This window comes from Pimephales promelas, chromosome 3 (genome assembly GCF_988280905.1).
Source record: "Pimephales promelas chromosome 3, fPimPro1.hap1.1, whole genome shotgun sequence".
NCBI classification, from domain to species: Eukaryota; Metazoa; Chordata; class Actinopteri; order Cypriniformes; family Leuciscidae; genus Pimephales; species Pimephales promelas.
Genome location: NC_142771.1, coordinates 8,729,044 through 8,743,032, shown reverse-complemented (window position 1 = coordinate 8,743,032; position 13,989 = coordinate 8,729,044). Strand labels below are relative to the sequence as shown.

The 13,989-nt window shown below is 40.0% G+C and overlaps 1 protein-coding gene across 2 annotated transcripts in view; it reads left to right on the top strand.

The window, feature by feature from the left end:
- LOC120489307 (uncharacterized) overlaps positions 1 to 13,989 on the top strand; it is a 29,510-nt gene that overhangs the window by 14,138 nt on the left and 1,383 nt on the right. For both annotated transcript variants that reach the window (XM_089128125.1, XM_089128126.1), the window contains 2 exons: positions 12,458 to 12,589; positions 13,315 to 13,480. In XM_089128125.1, coding sequence (XP_088984251.1) covers positions 12,458 to 12,589; positions 13,315 to 13,480 — 298 coding nt within the window. The remainder of the gene's footprint in view (positions 1 to 12,457; positions 12,590 to 13,314; positions 13,481 to 13,989) is intronic.

Below are 13,989 nucleotides of genomic sequence, written 5' to 3'. Positions count from 1 at the left end.
GGTTTAAGTCTCAAGGTCCTCTATCAGAATCCAGAGTTTTGAGAATATTGGAGAAACTTAATTTTTCGCCCGAAAAAAAAAAACGAAAGGGGTACCACTGTCGTTTTTTTTTTCGGGTCGAATATGTGAGTTTCAACATCTCAGCTCTGGAAGGGTCTAGAGCCTCCATTGTTGCACTCAGGTCTAAGTCTATGGCCCTCTATCAGAATTCAGAGTTTTGAGAAGATTGGAGAAACTTAATTTTTCGCCCGAAAAAAAAAAACGAAAGGGGTACCACTGTCGTTTTTTTTTTTCGGGTCGAATTTTTGAGTTTCGATATCTCAGCTCTGGAAGGGTCTAGAGCCTCCATTTTTGCACTCAGGTCTAAGTCTCATGGCCCTCTATCAGAATCCAGAGTTTTGAGAAGATTGGGGAAACTTAATTTTTCGCCCCCCCAAAAAAAACGTAAGGGGTACCACTGTCGTTTTTTTTTCGGGTCGAATTTTTGAGTTTCGATATCTCAGCTCTGGAAGGGTCTAGAGCCTCCATTTTTGCACTCAGGTTTAAGTCTCAAGGTCCTCTATCAGAATCCAGAGTTTTGAGAATATTGGAGAAACTTAATTTTTCGCCCGAAAAAAAAAAACGAAAGGGGTACCACTGTCGTTTTTTTTGAGGGTCGAATTTTTGAGTTTCGATATCTCAGCTCTGGAAGGGTCTAGAGCCTCCATTTTTGCACTCAGGTCTAAGTCTCATGGCCCTCTATCAGAATTTAGAGTTTTGAGAAGATTGGAGAAACTTAATTTTTCGCCCGAAAAAAAAAAACGAAAGGGGTACCACTGTCGTTTTTTTTTTCGGGTCGAATTTTTGAGTTTCGATATCTCAGCTCTGGAAGGGTCTAGAGCCTCCATTTTTGCACTCAGGTCTAAGTCTCATGGCCCTCTATCACAATCCAGAGTTTTGAGAAGATTGGAGAAACTTAATTTTTCGCCCGAAAAAAAAAAAACGAAAGGGGTACCACTGTCGTTTTTTTTTCGGGTCGAATTTTTGAGTTTCGATATCTCAGCTCTGGAAGGGTCTAGATCCTCCATTTTTGCACTCAGGTCTAAGTCTCATGGCCCTCTATCAGAATTTAGAGTTTTGAGAAGATTGGAGAAACTTAATTTTTCGCCCGAAAAAAAAAAACGAAAGGGGTACCACTGTCGTTTTTTTTTTCGGGTCGAATTTTTGAGTTTCGATATCTCAGCTCTGGAAGGGTCTAGAGCCTCCATTTTTGCACTCAGGTCTAAGTCTCATGGCCCTCTATCAGAATCCAGAGTTTTGAGAAGATTGGGGAAACTTAATTTTTCACCCCCCCAAAAAAAACGCAAGGGGTAACACTGTCGTTTTTTTTTTCGGGTCGAATTTTTGAGTTTCGATATCTCAGCTCTGGAAGGGTCTAGTGCCTCCATTGTTGCACTCAGGTGTAAGTCTCATGTCCCTCTATCAGAATCCAGAGTTTTGAGAAGATTGGAGAAACTTAATTTTTCGCCCCAAAAAAAAAAATGAAAGGGTAACACTGTCGTTTTTTTTTCGGGTCGAATTTTTGAGTTTCTATATCTCATCTCTGGTAGGGTCTAGAGCCTCCATTTTTGCACTCAGGTCTAAGTCTCATGGCCCTCTATCAGAATCCAGAGTTTTGAGAAGATTGGAGAAACTTAATTTTTCGCCCGAAAAAAAAGCGAAAGGGGTACCACTGTCGTTTTTTTTTCGGGTCGAATTTTTGAGTTTCGATATCTCAGCTCTGGAAGGGTCTAGAGCCTCCATTTTTGCACTCAGGTCTAAGTCTCATGGCCCTCTATCAGAATTCAGAGTTTTGAGAAGATTGGAGAAACTTAATTTTTCGCCCGAAAAAAAAAACGAAAGGGGTACCACTGTCGTTTTTTTTTCGGGTTGAATTTTTGAGTTTCGATATCTCAGCTCTGGAAGGGTCTAGAGCCTCCATTTTTGCACTCAGGTCTAAGTCTCATGGCCCTCTATCAGAATCCAGAGTTTTGAGAAGATTGGAGAAACTTAATTTTTCGCCCGAAAAAAAAAAAAGAAAGGGGTACTACTGTCGTTTTTTTTTTCGGGTCGAATTTTTGAGTTTCGATATCTCAGCTCTGGAAGGGTCTAGAGCCTCCATTTTTGCACTCAGGTTTAAGTCTCAAGGTCCTCTATCAGAATCCAGAGTTTTGAGAATATTGGAGAAACTTAATTTTTCGCCCGAAAAAAAAAAAACGAAAGGGGTACCACTGTCGTTTTTTTTTCGGGTCGAATTTTTGAGTTTCGATATCTCAGCTCTGGAAGGGTCTAGAGCCTCCATTTTTGCACTCAGGTCTAAGTCTCATGGCCCTCTATCAGAATCCAGAGTTTTGAGAAGATTGGAGAAATTTAATTTTTCACCCCCCGAAAAAAACGTAAGGGGTAACACTGTCGGGTTTTTTTTCGGGTCGAATTTTTGAGTTTCGATATCTCAGCTCTGGAAGGGTCTAGAGCAGTGTTTCCCAACCCTGTTCCTGGCGGACCCATCAACCCATCAGCTCTTTAACCCACCTGATTATGAGCTGATGGGTTGAATCAGGTGTGTTTGATAAGGGAGAAAAAGAATACACGCAGTGTTGGTGTGCCGCCAGGAACAGGGTTGGGAAACAAACGCCCGAAAAATTAAGTTTCTCTAATCTTCTCAAAACTCTGGATTCTTATAGAGGGCCATGAGACTTAGACCTCAGTGCAAAAATGGAGGCTCTAGACCCTTCCAGAGCTAAGATATCGAAACTCAAAAATGCGACCCCAAAAAAAACCGACAGTGGTACCCCTTTCGGGTTTTTTTTCAGGCGAAAAATTAAATTTCTCCAATCTTCTCAAAACTCTGGATTCTGATAGAGGCACATGAGACTTACACCTGAGTGCAACAATGGAGGCTCTAGACCCTTCCAGAGCTGAGATATCGAAACTCAAAAATTCGACCCGAAAAAAAAAACGACAGTGTTACCCCTTACAGTTTTTTGGGGGGGGCGAAAAATTAAGTTTCCCCAATCTTCTCAAAACTCTGGATTCTGATAGTGGGCCATGAGACTTAGACCTGAGTGCAAAAATCGAGGCTCTAGACCCTTCCAGACCTGAGATATCAAAACTCAAAAATTCGACCCGAAAAAAAAAACGACAGTGGTACCCCTTTCGTTTTTTTTTTTTCGGGCGAAAAATTAAGTTTCTCCAATCTTCTCAAAACTCTGGATTCTGATAGAGGGCCATGAGACTTAGACCTGAGTGCATAAATGGTGGCTCTAGACCCTTCCAGAGCTGAGATATCGAAACTCAAAAATTCGACCCGAAAAAAAATGACAGTGTTACCCCTTACGTTTTTTTTGGGGGGGGCGAAAAATTAAGTTTCCCCAATCTTCTCAAAACTCTGGATTCTGATAGAGGGACATGAGACTTACACCTGAGTGCAACAATGGAGGCTCTAGACCCTTCCAGAGCTGAGATATCGAAACTCAAAAATTCGACCCGAAAAAAAAACGACAGTGTTACCCCTTACGTTTTTTTTGGGGGGGCGAAAAATTAAGTTTCCCCAATCTTCTCAAAACTCTGAATTCTGATAGAGGGCCATGAGACTTAGACCTGAGTGCAAAAATGGAGGCTCTAGACCCTTCCAGAGCTGAGATATCGAAACTCAAAAATTCGACCCCAAAAAAAAAACGACAGTGGTACCCCTTTCATTTTTTTTTTTCGGGCGAAAAATTAAGTTTCTCCAATCTTCTCAAAACTCTGAAATCTGATAGAGGGACATGAGACTTACACCTGAGTGCAACAATGGAGGCTCTAGACCCTTCCAGAGCTGAGATGTCGAAACTCAAATATTCGACCCGAAAAAAAAACGACAGTGTTACCCCTTACGTTTTTTTTGGGGGGGGCGAAAAATTTAGTTTCCCCAATCTTCTCAAAACTCTGGATTCTGATAGAGGGCCATGAGACTTAGACCTGAGTGCAAAAATGGAGGCTCTAGACCCTTCCAGAGCTGAGATATCGAAACTCAAAAATTCGACCCGAAAAAAAAAACGACAGTGGTACCCCTTTCATTTTTTTTTTTCAGGTGAAAAATTAAGTTTCTCCAATCTTCTCAAAACTCTGAATTCTGATAGAGGGCCATGAGACTTAGACCTGAGTGCAAAAATGGAGGCTCTAGACCCTTCCAGAGCTGAGATATCGAAACTCAAAAATTCGACCCGAAAAAAAAACCTACAGTGGTACCCCTTTCATTTTTTTTTTCGGGCGAAAAATTACGTTTCTCCAATCTTCTCAAAACTCTGGATTCTGATAGAGGGACATGAGACTTACACCTGACTGCAACAATGGAGGCTCTAGACCCTTCCAAAGCTGAGATATCGAAACTCAAAAATTCGACCCGAAAAAAAAAACGACAGTGTTACCCCTTACGTTTTTTTGGGGGGGGGTGAAAAATTAAGTTTCTCCAATCTTCTCAAAACTCTGGATTCTGATAGAGGGCCATGAGACTTAGACCTGAGTGCAAAAATGGAGGCTCTAGACCCTTCCAGAGCTGAGATATCGAAACTCAAAAATTCGACCCCCAAAAAAAAACGACAGTGGTACCCCTTTCGGTTTTTTTTTTCGGGCGAAAAATTTAATTTCTCCAATCTTCTCAAAACTCTGGATTCTGATAGAGGGCCATGAGACTTAGACCTGAGTGCAAAAATGGAGGCTCTAGACCCTTCCAGAGCTGAGATATCGAAACTCAAAAATTCGACCCGAAAAAAAAAACGACAGTGGTACCCCTTTCGTTTTTTTTTTTCGGGCGAAAAATTAAGTTTCTCCAATATTCTCAAAACTATGGATTCTGATAGAGGACCTTGAGACTTAAACCTGAGTGCAAAAATGGAGGCTCTAGACCCTTCCAGAGCTGAGATATAGAAACTCAAAAATTCGACCCGAAAAAAAAAACGACAGTGGTACCCCTTTCGTTTTTTTTTTTTCGGGCGAAAAATTAAGTTTCTCCAATCTTCTCAAAACTCTGGATTCTGATAGAGGGACATGAGACTTACACCTGAGTGCAACAATGGAGGCTCTAGACCCTTCCAGAGCTGAGATGTCGAAACTCAAAAATTCGACCCGAAAAAAAAAACGACAGTGTTACCCCTTACGTTTTTTTGGGGGGGCGAAAAATTAAGTTTCCCCAATCTTCTCAAAACTCTGGATTCTGATAAAGGGCCATGAGACTTAGACCTGAGTGCAAAAATGGAGGCTCTAGACCCTTCCAGAGCTGAGATATCGAAACTCAAAAATTCGACCCGAAAAGAAAACGACAGTGGTACCCCTTTCATTTTTTTTTTTCAGGTGAAAAATTAAGTTTCTCCAATCTTCTCAAAACTCTGAATTCTGATAGAGGGCCGTGAGACTTAGACCTGAGTGCAAAAATGGAGGCTCTAGACCCTTCCAGAGCTGAGATATCGAAACTCCAAAATTCGACCCGAAAAAAAAACGACAGTGGTACCCCTTTCGTTTTTTTTTTTCGGGCGAAAAATTTAATTTCTCCAATCTTCTCAAAACTCTGGATTCTGATAGAGGGCAATGAGACTTAGACCTGAGTGCAAAAATGGAGGCTCTAGACCCTTCCAGAGCTGAGATATCGAAACTCAAAAATTCGACCCGAAAAAAAAACGACAGTGTTACCCCTTACGTTTTTTTTGGGGGCGCGAAAAATTAAGTTTCCCCAATCTTCTCAAAACTCTGGATTCTGATAGAGGGCCATGAGACTTAGACCTGAGTGCAAAAATGGAGGCTCTAGACCCTTCCAGAGCTGAGATATCGAAACTCAAAAATTCGACCCGAAAAAAAAACCGACAGTGGTACCCCTTTCATTTTTTTTTTTCGGGCGAAAAATTACATTTCTCCAATCTTCTCAAAACTCTGAATTCTGATAGAGGGCCATGAGACTTAGACCTGAGTGCAAAAATGAAGGCTCTAGACACTTCCAGAGCTGAGATATAGAAACTCCAAAATTCGACCCGAAAAAAAAACGACAGTGGTACCCCTTTCGTTTTTTTTTTTTTCAGGCGAAAAATTAAATTTCTCCAATCTTCTCAAAACTCTAGATTTTGATAGAGGGACATGAGACTTACACCTGACTGCAACAATGGAGGCTCTAGACCCTTCCAAAGCTGAGATATCGAAACTCAAAAATTCGACCCGAAAAAAAAAACGACAGTGTTACCCCTTACGTTTTTTTGGGGGGGGGGTGAAAAATTAAGTTTCTCCAATCTTCTCAAAACTCTGGATTCTGATAGAGGGCCATGAGACTTAGACCTGAGTGCAAAAATGGAGGCTCTAGACCCTTCCAGAGCTGAGATATCGAAACTCAAAAATTCGACCCCCCAAAAAAACGACAGTGGTACCCCTTTCGTTTTTTTTTTTCGGGCGAAAAATTTAATTTCTCCAATCTTCTCAAAACTCTGGATTCTGATAGAGGGCCATGAGACTTAGACCTGAGTGCAAAAATGGAGGCTCTAGACCCTTCCAGAGCTGAGATATCGAAACTCAAAAATTCGACCCGAAAAAAAAAACGACAGTGGTACCCCTTTCGTTTTTTTTTTTCGGGCGAAAAATTAAGTTTCTCCAATCTTCTCAAAACTCTGGATTCTGATAGAGGGCCATGAGACTTAGACCTGAGTGCAAAAATGGAGGCTCTAGACCCTTCCAGAGCTGAGATATATCGAAACTCAAAAATTCGACCCCCAAAAAAAACGACAGTGGTACCCCTTTCGTTTTTTTTTTTCGGGCGAAAAATTTAATTTCTCCAATCTTCTCAAAACTCTGGATTCTGATAGAGGGCCATGAGACTTAGACCTGAGTGCAAAAATGGAGGCTCTAGACCCTTTCAGAGCTGAGATATAGAAACTCAAAAATTCGACCCGAAAAAAAAAACGACAGTGGTACCCCTTTCGTTTTTTTTTTTTCGGGCGAAAAATTAAGTTTCTCCAATCTTCTCAAAACTCTGGATTCTGATAGAGGGACATGAGACTTACACCTGAGTGCAACAATGGAGGCTCTAGACCCTTCCAGAGCTGAGATGTCGAAACTCAAAAATTCGACCCGAAAAAAAAAACGACAGTGTTACCCCTTACGTTTTTTTTGGGGGGGCGAAAAATTAAGTTTCCCCAATCTTCTCAAAACTCTGGATTCTGATAAAGGGCCATGAGACTTAGACCTGAGTGCAAAAATGGAGGCTCTAGACCCTTCCAGAGCTGAGATATCGAAACTCAAAAATTCGACCCGAAAAAAAAACGACAGTGGTACCCCTTTCATTTTTTTTTTTTCGGGCGAAAAATTTAGTTTCTCCAATCTTCTCAAAACTCTGAATTCTGATAGAGGGCCATGAGACTTAGACCTGAGTGCAAAAATGGAGGCTCTAGACCCTTCCAGAGCTGAGATATCAAAACTCAAAAATTCGACCCCCCAAAAAAACGACAGTGGTACCCCTTTCGTTTTTTTTTTTCGGGCGAAAAATTTAATTTCTCCAATCTTCTCAAAACTCTGGATTCTGATAGAGGGCCATGAGACTTAGACCTGAGTGCAAAAATGGAGGCTCTAGACCCTTCCAGAGCTGAGATATCGAAACTCAAAAATTCGACCCGAAAAAAAAAACGACAGTGGTACCCTTTTCGTTTTTTTTTTTCGGGCGAAAAATTAAGTTTCTCCAATATTCTGAAAACTCTGGATTCTGATAGAGGAACTTGAGACTTAAACCTGAGTGCAAAAATGGAGGCTCTAGACCCTTCCAGAGCTGAGATGTCGAAACTCAAAAATTCGACCCGAAAAAAAAACGACAGTGTTACCCCTTACGTTTTTTTTGGGGGGGCGAAAAATTAAGTTTCCCCAATCTTCTCAAAACTCTGGATTCTGATAGAGGGCCATGAGACTTAGACCTGAGTGCAAAAATGGAGGCTCTTGACCCTTCCAGAGCTGAGATATCGAAACTCAAAAATTCGACCCGAAAAAAACCCGACAGTGGTACCCCTTTCATTTTTTTTTTTCGGGCGAAAAATTAAGTTTCTCCAATCTTCTCAAAACTCTGAATTCTGATAGAGGGCCATGAGACTTAGACCTGAGTGCAAAAATGGAGGCTCTAGACCCTTCCAGAGCTGAGATATAGAAACTCAAAAATTCGACCCGAAAAAAAAACGACAGTGGTACCCCTTTTTTTTTTTTTTCGGGCGAAAAATTTAGTTTCCCCAATCTTCTCAAAACTCTGGATTCTGATAGAGGGCCATGAGACTTAGACCTGAGTGCAAAAATGGAGGCTCTAGACCCTTCCAGAGCTGAGATATCGAAACTCAAAAATTCGACCCGAAAAAAAAACGACAGTGGTACCCCTTTCATTTTTTTTTTCAGGTGAAAAATTAAGTTTCTCCAATCTTCTCAAAACTCTGAATTCTGATAGAGGGCCATGAGACTTAGACCTGAGTGCAAAAATGGAGGCTCTAGACCCTTCCAGAGCTGAGATATCGAAACTCAAAAATTCGACCCGAAAAAAAAACGACAGTGGTACCCCTTTCGTTTTTTTTTTTCGGGCGAAAAATTAAATGTCTCCAATCTTCTCAAAACTCTGGATTCTGATAGAGGGCAATGAGACTTAGACCTGAGTGCAAAAATGGAGGCTCTAGACCCTTCCAGAGCTGAGATATCGAAACTCAAAAATTCGACCCGAAAAAAAAACGACAGTGTTACCCCTTACGTTTTTTTTGGGGGCGCGAAAAATTAAGTTTCCCCAATCTTCTCAAAACTCTGGATTCTGATAGAGGGCCATGAGACTTAGACCTGAGTGCAAAAATGGAGGCTCTAGACCCTTCCAGAGCTGAGATATCGAAACTCAAAAATTCGACCCGAAAAAAAAACCGACAGTGGTACCCCTTTCATTTTTTTTTTCGGGCGAAAAATTACGTTTCTCCAATCTTCTCAAAACTCTGAATTCTGATAGAGGGCCATGAGACTTAGACCTGAGTGCAAAAATGAAGGCTCTAGACACTTCCAGAGCTGAGATATAGAAACTCCAAAATTCGACCCGAAAAAAAAACGACAGTGGTACCCCTTTCGTTTTTTTTTTTCGGGCGAAAAATTAAATTTCTCCAATCTTCTCAAAACTCTGGATTCTGATAGAGGGACATGAGACTTACACCTGACTGCAACAATGGAGGCTCTAGACCCTTCCAAAGCTGAGATATCGAAACTCAAAAATTCGACCCGAAAAAAAAAACGACAGTGTTACCCCTTACGTTTTTTTTGGGGGGGGGTGAAAAATTAAGTTTCTCCAATCTTCTCAAAACTCTGGATTCTGATAGAGGGCCATGAGACTTAGACCTGAGTGCAAAAATGGAGGCTCTAGACCCTTCCAGAGCTGAGATATCGAAACTCAAAAATTCGACCCCCCAAAAAAACGACAGTGGTACCCCTTTTCGTTTTTTTTTTTCGGGCGAAAAATTTAATTTCTCCAATCTTCTCAAAACTCTGGATTCTGATAGAGGGCCATGAGACTTAGACCTGAGTGCAAAAATGGAGGCTCTAGACCCTTCCAGAGCTGAGATATCGAAACTCAAAAATTCGACCCGAAAAAAAAAACGACAGTGGTACCCCTTTCGTTTTTTTTTTTTCCGGGTGAAAAATTAAGTTTCTCCAATATTCTCAAAACTCTGGATTCTGATAGAGGACCTTGAGACTTAAACCTGAGTGCAAAAATGGAGGCTCTAGACCCTTCCAGAGCTGAGATATAGAAACTCAAAAATTCGACCCGAAAAAAAAAAACCGACAGTGGTACCCCTTTCGTTTTTTTTTTTTTCGGGCGAAAAATTAAGTTTCTCCAATCTTCTCAAAACTCTGGATTCTGATAGAGGGACATGAGACTTACACCTGAGTGCAACAATGGAGGCTCTAGACCCTTCCAGAGCTGAGATGTCGAAACTCAAAAATTCGACCCGAAAAAAAAAACGACAGTGTTACCCCTTACGTTTTTTTTGGGGGGTGAAAAATTAAGTTTCCCCAATCTTCTCAAAACTCTGGATTCTGATAAAGGGCCATGAGACTTAGACCTGAGTGCAAAAATGGAGGCTCTAGACCCTTCCAGAGCTGAGATATCGAAACTCAAAAATTCGACCCGAAAAAAAAACGACAGTGGTACCCCTTTCATTTTTTTTTTTCGGGCGAAAAATTAAGTTTCTCCAATCTTCTCAAAACTCTGAATTCTGATAGAGGGCCATGAGACTTAGACCTGAGTGCAAAAATGGAGGCTCTAGACCCTTCCAGAGCTGAGATATCGAAACTCAAAAATTCGACCCGAAAAAAAAAACGACAGTGGTACCCTTTTCGTTTTTTTTTTTCGGGCGAAAAATTAAGTTTCTCCAATATTCTGAAAACTCTGGATTCTGATAGAGGACCTTGAGACTTAAACCTGAGTGCAAAAATGGAGACTCTAGACCCTTCCAGAGCTGAGATATAGAAACTCAAAAATTCGACCCGAAAAAAAAACGACAGTGGTACCCCTTTCGTTTTTTTTTTTTCGGGCGAAAAATTAAGTTTCTCCAATCTTCTCAAAACTCTGGATTCTGATAGAGGGACATGAGACTTACACCTGAGTGCAACAATGGAGGCTCTAGACCCTTCCAGAGCTGAGATATCGAAACTCAAAAATTCGACCCGAAAAAAAAACGACAGTGTTACCCCTTACGTTTTTTTGGGGGGGCGAAAAATTAAGTTTCCCCAATCTTCTCAAAACTCTGGATTCTGATAGAGGGCCATGAGACTTAGACCTGAGTGCAAAAATGGAGGCTCTTGACCCTTCCAGAGCTGAGATATCGAAACTCAAAAATTCGACCCGAAAAAAAACCGACAGTGGTACCCCTTTCATTTTTTTTTTTTCGGGCGAAAAATTAAGTTTCTCCAATCTTCTCAAAACTCTGAATTCTGATAGAGGGCCATGAGACTTAGACCTGAGTGCAAAAATGGAGGCTCTAGACCCTTCCAGAGCTGAGATATCGAAACTCAAAAATTCGCCCCCCCAAAAAAAACCTCCATCTAGAGCCTCCATTTTTGCACTCAGGTCTAAGTCTCATGGCCCTCTATCAGAATCCAGAGTTTTGAGAAGATTGGGGAAACTTAATTTTTCGCCCCCCCAAAAAAAACGTAAGGGGTAACACTGTCGTTTTTTTTTTCAGGTTGAATTTTTGAGTTTCGATATCTCAGCTCTGGAAGGGTCTAGAGCCTCCATTGTTGCACTCAGGTGTAAGTCTCATTTCCCTCTATCAGAATCCAGAGTTTTGAGAAGATTGGAGAAACGTAATTTTTCGCCCGAAAAAAAAAACAAAACGAAAGGGGTACCACTGTCGGGTTTTTTTTCGGGTCGAATTTTTGAGTTTCGATATCTCAGCTCTGGAAGGTCTAGACCCTTCCAGAGCTGATATATTGAGATATTTATAATGGCATAAATGCTACGTGGTATCTCAATATCTCAGCTCTGGAAGGGTCTAGAGCCTCCATTTTTGCACTCAGGTCTAAGTCTCATGGCCCTGTATAAGAATCCAGAGTTTCAAGAAGATTGGAGAAACTCAAAATTTCGACCCCCCAAAAAAACGACAGTGTTACCCCTGTCGTTTTTTTTTTTTGTGCAAAAAAATAAGTTTCTCCAATCTTCTTCAAATTCTGGATTCTGATAGAGTGTTGTGTTTAAAAAATAAGCTGCAAAGTGTGTTTCAACTTTTAAGTTTGTCACCGTTTCTTTATATGTATATTTCCGTTTGTTTACTCAATGTACCCCTTTTTTTACATAAAAATGCAGGTGCGTAATGTTTCTTTACAAAGTGATCGCCATCTACTGGCCTGACATGAATATTTCAGTTTGACAACGTTGTCGTCTGTACGCAAAACCTTTCAAAAATGCGAAGAAAAACCAATTTTGTTTTAAGTGCATCGTCGTCATGTAAATGCACCCAAAAACGTTTAGCATTTTCAGGCCCACAAAACACAGCTGTTGTGTAAATGAACAACCAAAACGCATAAAAGTCATGTGAACGGGCCCTTAGATAGAAACATTTATTTATTTAGCAGATCGAGTGGCTCACGAATTAAAAATATACGAGCTGAAGGGATTTAACAGAGGAATTAAGTATTTCTAGAACACTAAATTATACTTTATTAAGCAAAAATGACAGAACAATAAATTCAAATATAAAGATTATGTATAATTGATGAAATTGATTTCCCCGATCTAATCACCTGACATGATTTCCACACAATTATATCACATGTGGGTGTTTGTGTGGTTTTTAAACATTTCAAACCTGAAATGGGATTTGCATATGATCACGTGTTGTATTGTTCTGATGTGTGTTTTTGATCAATGCCATTTCCATCACTGGTGATATAGTGTGGTGTATTAATATTACCACGTCTTCTGTAGGTCCTTTCCTCTGCTGTCGGTTTGACATCTCACTTGTGCAAGTCACATGTCAACAGGGCTGCTCTCCCATTGGCTGGCTCCACGAGCCAAGCCCAGCAGCACTACGGGTACAGACATCCAGGAATCCCCAGGGTGAGAAGAAGTCCTACAGAAACCTATTTTAAAACTTATTTTACTTCAGCTATTTACCCAGGAAACATTTGTCATTCATTTTGTGTAACTTTATGTACTTAAATAACTAAAACTGACACAAATAGATAGATAGATAGATAGATAGATAGATAGATAGATAGATAGATAGATAGATAGATAGATAGATAGATAGATAGATAGATAGATAGATAGATAGATAGATACTACTTCATTTTGTGTCAGTTTTAGTGTATATATATTTATATAGATATACGTATATAAATATATATAAAATAAAATACTACATTTTGTGTTTATATATATATATATATATATATATATATATACATAGGTTAAATTTAAGTATCAAAAAAATTGTAAAAAAACAAAAATTGTGACAAAATTACAAAAATTAACTACATTTAAAATGAAAATATGTACTACTTACTTTTTTTTAAGTACATGAAGTAGTATGCTGCATATGTTTAATTTAGTGAGGTTATCATCTCTGAATAGCAATAGTCTAGTTAATTATTTTTAATCAGATTTTGTGTAAAACGTCGGAAATCTTGGAAATCTGATCGAACAATAGGCTACAGAGTACTTAGCAGCAGGCCATCCGGATATCATTTTTACTGAAAACATACACCTTATACTGCATCAATAAACATAAAGAGCAGAATGTAAGCTGTGTGTGTGTGTGTGTGTGTGTGTGTGTGTTTTAGGAGAGGAGTTTTGGCTGTAAGGTTTGTGGGAAGGTGTTCAAGAGATCGTCGACTCTGTCCACACACCTGCTCATACACTCGGACACGCGGCCGTACCCCTGTCCCTTCTGCGGGAAGAGATTCCACCAGAAATCTGACATGAAGAAACACACCTTCATACACACTGGTAAAATGAGCTTTCTAATATTTTTACTCTAAACCAATGATATTCTCTTTTTAACCGAATATTGTTCACACCGTGTCCCAACCAGACGTGACGCGGCGACACGATAAAAGGCATCTTTTATCAGTTTCTCGATGCGCGCGACTAGCTTTTTTATTTTAGAAACGGGTATTTCTGCGACGACGCGTTTAAACAAGAACAACAACATATGCAGGCTTCAACTATTATGTAAAGGTATGATTATGTGCTTTACTTAATGCTCAAAATATATTTTGTGAGTTTGAATATTTTGCGTGACCTAAAGCCACACCTCAGATCTCGAAAATAAACTAAAGGAAACCAAAACATTCAAACTGTGTGCACAATGTTCACAAACAAGTGTTTTCTACGACAGAGATAGTTATTTACTTAGAGAGGCCACGCCTACACTCACTTCTGATTGGCTGTGATTTTTTTTTTTCAAAAATTTTGCTGCATCTGTTGTTGACAGACATATTTCTTGTCGCCGATTG